The 12,725-nt window shown below is 47.3% G+C and overlaps 1 protein-coding gene across 1 annotated transcript; it reads left to right on the forward strand.

The window, feature by feature from the left end:
* The first annotated feature begins 9,840 nt into the window (after window positions 1-9,840).
* LOC135400491 (uncharacterized) lies at window positions 9,841-12,105 on the forward strand. The gene is made up of 2 exons (XM_064632323.1): window positions 9,841-9,866; window positions 11,031-12,105. The coding sequence occupies exons 1-2, from the start codon at window positions 9,841-9,843 to the stop codon at window positions 12,103-12,105; spliced, it is 1,101 nt and encodes a 366-aa protein (XP_064488393.1).
* The last annotated feature ends 620 nt before the right edge of the window (window positions 12,106-12,725 follow it).

Raw genomic sequence — 12,725 nt, forward strand, 5'->3', positions numbered from 1 at the left:
CATCACCTGTTCATACCATGAACCTCATCGTCAGCACCATTTCAGAGAGTTTTATAGACAGTTTTTACCTCTTCACCCAGCACTGTTGCTCGGTGATGAGGCTATCATCCCTTTTAACAGAGTTATTAACTTCTTAAAAGACACTGGCATGTTTAGTCTTCTGTAATTTTATACAGCTGTTTTATGCATTTGTAAATATGTTTTTAATTTACTTCACATATAATTTTAACGATCCTATCAGTTTCCATGCACAGTTTTAACTAGTCATAATTTCACCATAGATTTGGCGCACTATGACCTTAGTTGTCCGTGCGCCATAAAAACCCGAATCATCATCATCATCATCACCAGCACTCTTGTTGGGTGATGAGCCTGTCATTTCTTTTGATAATGTTGAGAACTCTTTTAGGGACATAGGCCTGCTTGGGAGCCTATAACTTTTCAGTTACTTTCCGCAAGAAAACTTTACACACACTTCTTTTAACTACATCAGTATATTTTTAGGTTGAGTTTCAGTCACCTTGTTCTGATAACTTGATTCATCTGTGTTTATAACCGTGTTTGGCGCATTATGACCTTTGTAGTCACTGCGCCATAAAAACTCTAATCATCATCATCATCCTCATGTGATACCCCAAGTGGACCCTGTCTAACCCACTCTGACTTTCAAAGTGGTTCCAGTTTAACCCACAAGGCTATGGCCAAACCGACGCTGACTTCGCAGTGGACACAGTTTGGCAAGGAGGTGGTTCTATTTCGAACCACTTTGCTGATCAAGAGGTTCCAGCTTAGCCCACAATGGCTCTGACCAACCCACTATGACCTCCACTTTGGCAAGATAATGGTTCTATTTCAAACCATTTTGCTAACCAAGTGGTTCCACTCTGACCACTTGTAGATACTCACTTGTTATCGTCCGCCAAGCACGTTAGCCTGTTCACCCTCCTCTCTTTCTTATCCTGGTCCATCTCATCGCTCATACCTGTAGATAGCTTTTAACTACCACACACTCTCACATCTCCCATAAGCATCTCTCACACACTCACCGTAGTTTTGGCGCTCTATGGCCTTTGTTGCCTTTGTGCCATTAAAACCATAATCTCTCTCTCTTTCTCCCACTCTGACCCGCTTTGTTGTTCAAGTGGTTCCACTGTATTCCCCTTGAGATTCCACTTTATTTTTTCACTTGAGGTCCCCTCTCAGAGGTTCGAACGCATTCCTGTCCTCATTCCATCTGGATGCTTTGAGCCACTTGATGCCTGCTCTTGCTGCAGAAGTTTCCTCCCTTTCTTAATACGACATCTATCATACTAAAACTATATAGAAAAGTTAGCTTCCCTGCGAACTTAGAGCTGTATAATTTCTGCCCTGTGTGTCATCTTGTAGTGACCACCTTGCATGCAAATAAATATTACAGACTTGGTTTGCATTAGTACGCTAAATTGCCGAGCCCACTTGTACAATTGTTTAGTAAGTTCCCCAGCCCTTTCCTGAGTAGCTTTTGTGGCTTTAGGGGCATGCACACTTCATGGCAGAAGCACTGCTCAAGCTGCTTAGAAAGACATGGGAGTTCCTCAACATTCATACAGGTGGACCCTGATTTTATTCCACTGCAATGTGATAGGGGCTTCAGCATGGAATATGGCATCAATATGAAAGCACAAATGAAATGTGGAGTACATACTTGAGAAGAAACACATAAATAAAGCACTAGTTGCATGCCACAATAGTTTACCATGACAACTGTACACATGCCACAGTAGAAGCAAATACAGACAGCGTAATGGCTCTCGAGCAGCATGCTTCCCTTGCTACGCAAGTGTTTTAATACCATGACGTGGCATTACCTCAAGTACTGCACTTTTCCACAGCAGTCCATCTAGAGAACACCATCTAAATATTGTACAATATAGCAGTACTGTCTAACGATATTACAAGATTTCCAAAAGTGGGAATAAGTAACGATGAAAGAATGAATAAGTATTGTGAAATGTAAGCAATACTCAATATTTATCTTGTATGCATTCTAACATTCGTAGCAGAAGTCTAAAAGGCCTTTGTCATGTACATGCTACTGAAGTAAAAATACACAGTCATCTCGAGGCACAATAAATGGAAAACTCTTGTACAGTGCTTGCTGCCTACATGCCCAGTACAGCCTAAAATAAAGCAAGAAAAAAATGAAAATAGGCTATCTACAAAGTTCTTTGTTCCCCTTTACATATATTACACATACATATACAACATTCACATCTCAACATTACATATTATTTCATGACCATATAGGGCAATGATGGCATGTAGTTAGCCCTGTATTGTGGTAGTTTATATAGAGAGATATACGCCTCCTACAGTAATGAACACTTACTATGCAGCGTATCACACCCAGTCAAAACATACAGGTGTAAAAAGAACCAGATATACTGCACATTGGTCATTTTTTAGATATGGCACAGCCCATGACACTGAAATCATGATGTTTCACGGTGAAAGTCACTTTAAAATCATAAAGGTAATTTGCAAAAATAGTACCAGAGTTAATATTCTGGAACACTGTTCAACACAACATGGAATTTTGCAGCACGTATGTCTGTAGCGATATTGTTCTGGCACTTACACGACACAATTCGGCAATGCGGGACACATAAAAGGATCAACTGCTTCTCCGCTTGGGGAAATGCATTCAATGTGCCACTGCTGGTCACATCTTGTGCCGTAACAGATGTCCCTTCTGTTGTGGTATCCTTGCATAAGAGACATGTCTTTGCATTTTCTTCTGGACTTCTCCTGCTAAGGCAGTTGCCGCGTATGGTGTCGTAGATGTGTCTTCTCATAGCTCGGACGTCACACTGACCTGTCAGGCTCTCGCCTTTCGCGAGCCTTTCGGCGTACCAGCATATTAGTACGCCACAGGCGGAAAAGTCACTTTGAAGTCTGTGCTCTGTGTCGCACCTTATTTTGAAGTCGTGTTGAGCCCTAGCTTTGGTCAAATGCAGCCTCAGTAGGTTGGCATATCTCTGCAGCACATGTGTTGCTCGCTTCCTTTGTGGGTCTAAGCAGAGTATTTCTCTCTTGTCAAGGAAGCAAGCAACCAGTGCCCAGTGATTGCCTCCAAGGTTGACTGGGGCAAGAAACAATGATTTTTGTTCCCAGTTTGAGCTCATCATCCATTGTTGCGGTTCCCTTGAGTGGATCAGGCTGACTATTGTTGTACACGTACAGCCTCCAATGTGGCTATATTTTTGGAATACATTCTCCATAAATGCGTCTATTATTTCATCATATAGCCATCCTGGCATAAATGTTGGCCTGACAGCCCTGATCATTTCGTATTCGCTTTGTTTTAAGTCATGCTCTAGTGCCTTTATCATTACCAGTGTTAGGTGGTTTAATCCTACCTTGAGGATTACATCTTCTATGTTTCTGCAGTGCTCCATGCTGACTGTGAATGGTGAAGGGGTCCCAACAGAAGTGACCAATGTTGTTTCCTTGGGTACTACATGAGATGCACCGCTTTTAGAGGCATTGTCATTTCTCCTAGTGGACCCAGAACGGTCCTGTGATTTTGTCTCCACAGTGTCATAAGTTTTTCTGCTCTCTGCATCTGAAGTCTTGACCTCTTCTTGCCTTTTCTTTCCGTTACTAACTTTACCTCTGCACATTGTGGCATTCCAGTATTCCGCTTGGCTGGACATATGTAGTGGTGGAGCCTGTCGAACCTAACCTAACCTAACCTAACCAACCAACCAATCACATTTGTGGTGATTTGCAGATCATGACGATTTTTCTGGAGGAAAAATGGGCAAGTACTCAGCTCGAAAAGTTTGAAACGAGAAGAGTGTGTAAAGGCGTCAAGACAGTGAAAAATGTTTATTATTGAATTTTGTATTCGTCGAGTTGTCTAAAGTCGCATACAGAATTCCACGCACCAACGATGATTTCTGTCAAAAAATGGACGTCGTCGGCATCGAGTTCTGTATCGAGGATATCGTTGAGAACAAATAAACCCGCAGAGGGTAGACGGATGTCGTGCTGGCCGGCAACAGCGTTGTGCCGACCAGCAGCATCAAATTCAAAAATGTTATATAAGTTGAAGGTGTGCGCGATTTGTACGATAGCTTGACGAATGTCACTTGTGTAGTCGATGCGTGTGCGCTCCCACTCTAACCGGTCTATGGTGTCTTCGAAGAGTTGGCGTGGAACGTCATTTCCTCGTAGTTGGTTGAAAAAGCTTTCTATTGCCATAGTAATTGGCACATGGTGGGGCCGTTGAGGTTCTTCTTGTTCCTCTTGTGGTTGAAAGAGCAGGTCGAGTTGCTTGAAGAAAAAAGCAAGATATACACGCAAGTTTATAAAATATATAAATAGTTTCTCTCTCTCTCTCTCTCTTTCTCTCTCTCTCTCTTTTTCCCTTTCCCTCTCTCCCTTTTACCCTTTCCCTTTTACTCTTTCCCTTTTACCCTTTCCCTTTTACCCTCTCACCCTTACCCTCTGTGTTTACTATCTAAGTATACAAGTCAGCATAACAACATTCACTCTGACGACCCGATGTAATCGACCACCCCTTACATTTAATAAAAGGTATATATATATAATTCTTTAACTCTCCAGTTCAACACCACCGAGGCGGCATAGCAACAGTCAGTGTTGTGACGACCGGATGAAGTCGACCAACCCTTACATTTAATAAAAGGTATATATATATAATTATTTAACTCTCCAGTTCAACACCACCGAGTCGACATAGTAAGATACTTACCAGATGTTCAGCTTCCTCTCTTTGATGACTTTATCTCTTGTCGTTATGCAGAAGTGTAGTGAATGAAAGTGGTGCACAAGGGAAGAGAGATTGAATTACAAGTTTTATTCGGTCGAAGGGTCGAAGGGTAGTGATAATTCTCTCGGAGGTCTGCCTCCTCCTACTCTGTTGCCGCCGCCGCCGCCGCGACCGCCGGTACCGCGACTTGGTTGGCCTGCTGCTGCTGCTTCTCTCTCTCTCAACTGTTGCAGTATGTAGTCGTGGTCGCGTCGGGCCAAGTCTGCGTCTTCGCGTAGGGCATTTATCTGGCTCGTTCGGAGTTGCTCGGCTGCTATTCTAGCCTCTTCTGCAGCGACCCGTTGGCGCTCCGCTTGCTCTCTTGCTCGCTCCGATTGTCTAAAGGATTCCAGGGCGGCGACGGGATCGTCCGCCTGCATTACTACGCCTTCGGGCGTTGGTTTAGGAGGAGGAGGTATTTGGTTGCGCGTCCTGTCGCCCACGCTGCCGGGTACGGGTCTCAATAGCGTTTCGTCTCGGTGCGTAGGAGCCCAAACGAGACTCGGATAACCTCCGTACGTACATCCGATCTCGGGTCCGATGAGTTCTCCTTCGCCTGCGTTGCCCAATCTGAAATCGGCGCACGTGTTGTAGAATCTGTTTATGGCCGCTGTCCTGTACGAGTTGGTACTGGTGCTGTTGCGCGGCTGATAGACGACGAATTCGCTGTCGACTTGCCAGAATGCCGTAATGTCTTGAAATTGGTTCTTGGACGAGACGTCGTCCTAGTGGTATTTGGAGACGGCCATTATGCCAAAGTTGCAATTCGGTTGACTTGGTTGAATGGGTGCCGCGCCCAGTCCGGTCTTGGAGTGGATACGTTCGATAACTGCGAAGTAACGATCCTTGTGTGCCAAGTCTATGTCCTGAGTCATCATGATGTCCATCTTTCCCAAGTTGCCTCTCTTGGTGGGATCTTTGAAGGAAGCTCGCACGTCGTCCGCGTTGGTGATGGATACCACGTGCTCGTGTACGGGTCTTTCGGTCGGTATAGATAGGTAAGCGTTGGACGGGTTGAAGCGATATTCGTAGTTGATGGCTGGCATTCCGACGTGGCCTTTGAAAGGAAACACGTTCGCGTGCTTCGTGAGGTGCGGACAGTGATTGTCGCCGTGTACGAGGATCGCTTCGTACGCCTTTGCGTGTCTGGGCACGCCCATGCACGTAGGTATTTCGACGCGTTCTAGAGTTGCGATGTTTTCGTTTATGGGTCCCCAGTAGCTCTGTGCCATCTTCTTGCGTGCAGGTGCAAAGAGAAAGTCTTGTTCCGTTACGGTCATCGGGTTGCCCGTTTCGAAAGCCGCCGGCACTACGGGTATGGTGTCGAATGAGTGGTTCAGACCTATTGCCGTCATGCCGTACAATAGCATGTCCGTGTTGACAGGCTGGACGATGCTGGTGCCCGTCTTCCAAGGCGTGCGTATGCCGTGGGGCGTGACTTTCACGGCGCACGAGACGGCTCGAGATGCTCCCACGTTTAGACTCTTGAATTGGTACGGGGTCATGTAGAAGAAAGGATATTCCACGGGCAAGTGGATCAGGGACGTCAGGAAGCCTTGAATCTTGGTGTGGTCGCCGAAAGTGATGGGGCCCGGATGCGTCTTGAACGCCCACGAAGTTAATATCTTGGAATCGTTAAACACAAGCAGGGAACCTTGGTCTTTTGGAACTCGTAGTATCTGCGTGACCGTACTTGGTTCGTTTGTGCCGCTGCCAGATCCTACTCCTGCTCCTCCCGGATCTCCGTCAATAGCTCGCGTAGCACGGGATAGAGATTCTCCTTGTGCTCCTCTGGCGTCTCCTCCTCCGGGAGATTCGGTTCGAGGTCTTCGCTCTGGTCTCTCTTCTTCTTCTTCTTCTTCTTCTTCTCGTGCCGTTCGCTTCCTATTGCGCGTCTGCATGCCGTACACTGGGTGTTCGACGATGTATCGTTCGAACAAGTGCTTTCCTCCCAGTCCAAGTCCTCCGAGCACAGAGTGGAGAGATCCGCGGACCGCAATGTCCGACGCAAAGTCTCCGATGGCGTGTCTATCGGCCGAGTAGATATCTTCTGCTTTCTGCGCTCGTTCATAGAGATGGTCGTGGTGCCGTGCGATGAGGTCGTCCTCGTCCACTGGCTCTCCGTTCCGAAGTGGGTTTCCGGGTCCCAGGTAGCGGTGGAATGGCAGGCGCATTATGAGCGCGACCCTCACATCCGTTCGCCTCTTATACTTCCAATAAAAGCTTTGAAAGTGATGATGAAGTGCTTAGCAAGTGTGTGCTGCTTGAAACTTTTCGAGCTGAGTACTTGCCGAAATCCCTCAAAGGGATTTGAGCAACACCATCCAAACATCTCCGCCCCTATTTAGCTGACCTAACCTAACCTAACCTAACCTAACCTAACCTAACCTAACCTAACCAACCAACCAACCAGTCACATTTGTGGTGATTTGCAGATCATGACGATTTTTCTGGAGGAAAAAAATGGACATGCATGATAGCACTGCAGTGAGCAACAAGTTTTCGGCACGTCTCAAGAATGTATCCCAATGCAGGCTTAATCGGTGGTTGCTCTACATAATCTAAAAGATATGCGAGCATTTTTTTAATCTCTTTCACTTGCTGTGGACGTCCAGGACTTCGTCCATGGGTGTCTTGAGCACCAAGATCTGGGGTTTGTTTCGTAGCATTGGCACGTGACAGACTTTCTTCATCGTTTTGGACCAGTGTGATTAGTGTGCTGCGCACCTTATGAATGTGTTTGCACAGCTTGTTTCTGTCTTTGCAGCTGCACCTGTCCAGGTGCTGGCAGAGGTTGCTGCATTCTGCATCTCTACATCTTTGGTGGCATGAATCATCTGTGCAGCAACTGCTTAGCTCCTTCACGTGGTTCTCGGCTGTGTTTGACTGTGACTTCACTGTCCACACAGTGCTCTCTACTTGGATGACGTCTTCATATGGGATGTTCATCCCCCTCTCGTGACGCATCTTAATTTCACCTTTTCTGTCACTCGGAGGTGGCATCTTGAGTAGGTCATATTGCCTTAGCCGCATGTAGTTGCGCCTTTCTATTGCAAGAAGCGCACTGAGCAGCTCATCTACACGTTTTTTGTTATTTCTTCCAAGAACGTGGATCTTGAGATGATTGTGGAAGCTCTCAGTTACATTGTTAGTATCTGTGTCTGAGTGGGGAAACTTCTTCCTGCACATCGCCCATGTGTCTATTCTGCAAAGGTAATTGTCCTCGAAGTACTGAGCAAAGCCCTCCTGCATCTTCCCAACCCTTTCACGGAAGGATGCACAAAGGTCCTGGAATACCTCTTCTTCTGTCTCGCCCTTCAATGCACATGAACTTCAGAGAGCCTTACAGGCAAGAAAGAACACTGCACCTGGCCCTGACGGCATACTCAGTATATTTTTAACTCAGTTTTATGCACTCACCAGCATTTGGCGCATTATGGCCATAGTTGTCGATGCGCCATAAAAATCCTAATCATCATCATCATCACCTGACGGCATACACTATGACATGTTGCGGCATTTAACACCCCAGTCGCAACAAATCTTACTCCACGTTTTTAACCGTGTGTGGAGAGAAGGAACTCTTCCGTTGTCCTGGAAGCTAGCCGAAGTGGCTCCGGTTCTCAAGCCAGGGAAAGACCCGTCTGCTGCTATTAGTTATCGCCCCATCGCATTAACCAGCTGCCTTGGGAAAACTTTCGAGCGCATGGTAAATGCAAGGCTCGTATATGTTTTGGAAGAGACAGGCATCTTTGAGAAACACCAAAGTGGTTTTCATTCCGGCCGGAGCACCCAGGACAACCTACTCCACGTAGAATAAAAAATCAGAAAGGCTTTTGTTCGCGGGCAGTTCTGCGTGTCCGTGTTTTTTTATCTCGAAAAGGCGTACGGTACCAGATGGCGCTTCGGGATTCTGCAAGATCTACACGCATGTGGTATCACAGGGTGCATGTACAGGTGCATTGAGAATTTCCTCAGGGATAGAAAGTTTCGTGTCCGTCTGGGCTCCACTTTGTCTGACGTCTTTGTACAAGAGAACGGGGTTCCACAGGGGTCTGTGCTGAGCGTTACGCTATTCGTTGTGAAAATGAACACGATAGCGAGAGCCATCCTACCTGGCGTCCAGTACTCCCTTTACGTAGACGATGTCCAGATTTCCTACACAGCATCAAGTCTTTCAACAGCTCAGAGGCAGGTGCAGCTCCCGATCAACCGTCTTTCTAAGTGGGCTGATGAAAACGGCTTCAGGTTTTCCGCGCAAAAGACAGCGTGTGTTGTCTTTACTAGGAGGCGAGGCACATTTGCTGAGCCCTCGCTGCTCCTCGGTGGCAACACACTACCAGTTTCTGATGAGCAAAAATTTCTGGGGGTGGTGTTTGACAAGAAGCTGTCTTTTGTGCCACACATAAACTATATAAAACAGAAGTGCCTGAAATCCTCCAACATACTCAAAGTTTTATCCCATCAATCGTAGGGAGCCGACACAGTCACACTGTTGCGGGTCTATGACTCTGTTGTGCGATCAGTAATTGAGTACGGGAGTGTCGCGTATGGCTCGGCGCGGCCTTGGGCATTGAAGGTGTTGGACCCCATCCATCACGAAGGCATCCGACTCACCACCGGTGCCTTCCGGACGTCCCCTGTGAAGAGTTTGTATGTTGAGGGCAATGAATGGTCGCTCGAGAGACGGAGACAATTTGAACATGTGAAGGGCTGCGCTAAAGTACAGATGCCAGTGCGATGACCCAGTTGTACACTGTAGTGTGAACCCCACTCTGGAGCGACTCTTCCTTGCAAAGCCCTCTGTTGTACCCTCGTTTCCGCTTCGCGTGCAGGCGGCGAGTTCCCGTCTGGGATTCAGTCCCTTGGCGTTCCCCTGCAGCAGGCAGTCCTCGATGCTGCGCCTTGGCAGAGACATCTAATACAATCAAATTTTAAAATGACACAGTTTGACAAACAATCAACTGCACACACTGTCATTCTCCAGGAATTCCTGGAGATTCACCGTAACTTCGGGAGCCACCATGCAATCTACACTGATGGGACCAAAGTAAGCAATGGTGTGGCGGCCGTTGCCCTTGAAGGTGATTCTATTATGACAGCACGCCTGAAAACGAACGCCACAGTTTTCATCGCAGAGCTTTACGCGATTCTCCTGGCTCTGTGGCACATTCAACAAAACGATCTTCAAAATTCAGTAATTTATTCCGATTCGCTAAGCTCTGTGCGTGCGCTGCTTTCATGCTATGACAGCAAGAATCACCTCGTCAAGCGAGTACGAGCGCTTGCGACCCAACTTTGTTCCCGTGGCTTTTCAATCTGTCTCTGCTGGGTCCCCAGCCACACTGGGATCCCGGGGAATGAACGAGCCGACCGTGAGGCTAGGCGAGCATTGGCAAAAGAGGAGTCAGCTCTAGGACTACCCTACCAAGACATCCTGCCAGTGTTAAAGAGAGCTGTCTACACACAGTGGCAGCAGGAGTGGGACATGGAAGAAAATAACAAGCTACACCTCACACAGCCACACGTTTCCCCCCCCGAATCGGACTGAACACATCAACAGATCATCCGAGGTTCTTTACGCGAGATTGAGGATTGGGCACACATGGCTCACGCATCACCACCTACTCAGAGGTCAGGATCCGCCAGCTTGTGCGCACTGCGGTGACAGCTTGACTGTCTTGCACGTACTGCCATCCTGCCCTCACTTCGAACACCAACGCCAACAGCATTTCGCCGCATTCTACAGATACCACGTCCCACTCCACCCAGCCCTTCTACTGGGTGACACTCCTCTGGTGACGTTTAATAATGTCATCCAATTTTTGACCATGTGTGTGTTAGTTAGTCAGATGTAGATGTTAAGTATTGCTCCGCTTTTATCCAGTATCACCGAACTCCTCATGTAAATATCTCATTCTGGATCACCTGATCGCTCACACTTGTAGATAGCTTTAACTGCCATACTCACTTGTTGTCGTCATCCTCCTCTCTCTCTTATCCTGGTCCATCTCATCGCTCGTACCTGTAGATAGCTTTTAACTACCATACACTCTCTCTCTCACATCATCATCTCTCACATACTCACCGTAGTTTTGGCGCTCTGTGGCCTCTGTTGCCTTTGTGCCATTAAACCCATAATCTCTCTCTCTCTTGTTTCGCTGCGCCAGAAAAATCCTAATCATCATCATCATCATCTCTCTCTTGTTGCTAGGGCACTCGAACACGTAATAGGAAAGTCGTTTCAGGACAAGAAACTGAGCTCAGGAGACATTCAGGTGGAGGTCAACAACAAAGAACAAAGCATAGCACTGCAATCTCTAAAGAACATCGGGGAGATAGCTGTTTCAGTTACAACCCACCGAACTCTGAACACCGTTAAGGGAGTCATTTCCGAAGAAGAGTTAATCGAGTGCAGCGAAACTGAAATCGAAGAGGGCTTGAAAGAGCAAGGCCTCGTCTCTGCCAAGCGGATAATTATGCGGAGAGATGGCAAGGAGATCCCGACAAAGCACATCATCCTGTCATTTAAGCTGCACACACTTCCATCTACCATCAAAGCCGGTTATGTCAATTGCCATGTCAGGTCATTTATTCCAAACCCTCGTCGCTGTTTCAAATGCCAGCGGTTTGGGCACAGCTCCCAAGTCTGTCGAGGACAGTTGGTGTGTCCCAGATGTGCTGGCAAAGAACATACTCCGGAGTCCTGCACAAAAGACTTCCACTGTGCTAACTGTGAGGGGGGGCACCCGGTCTATTCTCGGTCCTGCCCACGATGGAAAGAAGAAAAAGAAATATTGAAAATAAAAACAGAACAGAACTTAAACTACAGAGATGCACGAGCACAGCTCAAGTTCAGAAAGAAAGGAAGTTTTTCCGACGTGGTGCGTAGGGGAGTGGCACTACCGAGGAAGTCCGTGGAGACACAGACCTGTTTTTCGGGTTCTGAGTCCCCACTCTACACTCCCCAACCTGAGAAGGCTGGAGACACTCCGGTGTCTTCTGCCGTGACGGAGGCCAGCCGTTCAACTGGCCGCAGAGAAACAGCCACGGCCTCCTCTAAGGTCGATGGCACACAGTCGGTTTGGGACGGCGTCGTAAAAACCCCTTCCCAAAAAGGCACCCAAGGTATGGAGGTCGACGATGACGACTGCATGTCGCAGAAGTCATCGTCGAGCCTCCCCAGCATTCCTTCACAAGGGAAGGAAAAACGAGAAAAAGGACGAGGAAGGGGTTTCAAAGGGAATGACCAACAGAAACAACCCCTGCGACGGGTCCAACCTCCCTAAATGTTACAAGTCTTTTCTAGTAGGTGTCACCAAGTGCTGCGCTTTCTTTTCCTCCTTTTTAGTGTGACCGTTATGAACCACTTCCTCCAGTGGAACTGCCGTGGTTTACTTTCTAACTTGGACGACATTAACGATCTCTTCGACAAGTACAATGCAGCATGTTTCTGCCTCCAAGAAACATATTTAAACACACACACACCAAATGCAATTCATAGACACAATGTATTTCGAAGAGATCGAACAGACGCCACTCGCGCATCTGGCAGTGCGGCTATCGTCACACGAGGAACTGTTCCGTCCAAAGAAGTCCACTTGGTTACAGACTTGGAAGCCATAGCCGTGCAGATGTGTCTGGACAGAATTGTCACCATCTGCTCGGTCTACTTGCCACCATCAGGAAGTTTTGCACAGAGGGATATGGAACACTTAATCACCCAACTTCCAACTCCATTTATAGTCTTAGACGACTTTAATGCCCACAATCCGCTTTGGGGCAGTGCAAGAACCGACGGCCGAGGGAAAATGTTGGAAAGAATCTTGTTATCAACCTCCATCTGTCTTTTAAATACAGGAGCACCGACGTACGTCCACTGTTCAAGTCAGTCCTTCTCGGTATTAGA

Source organism: Ornithodoros turicata, chromosome 7 (assembly GCF_037126465.1).
Source record: "Ornithodoros turicata isolate Travis chromosome 7, ASM3712646v1, whole genome shotgun sequence".
Lineage (NCBI taxonomy): Eukaryota > Metazoa > Arthropoda > Arachnida > Ixodida > Argasidae > Ornithodoros > Ornithodoros turicata.

Excerpts from the sequence above, each read along its gene's own strand:
- LOC135400491 (XM_064632323.1), top strand. The coding sequence starts at position 9,841 with ATGCAATCTACACTGATGGGACCAAA. Across the intron at positions 9,867-11,030 it reads TCTACACTGATGGGACCAAA|GGCACTCGAACACGTAATAG; the intron begins GTAAGCAATGGT and ends TCTTGTTGCTAG.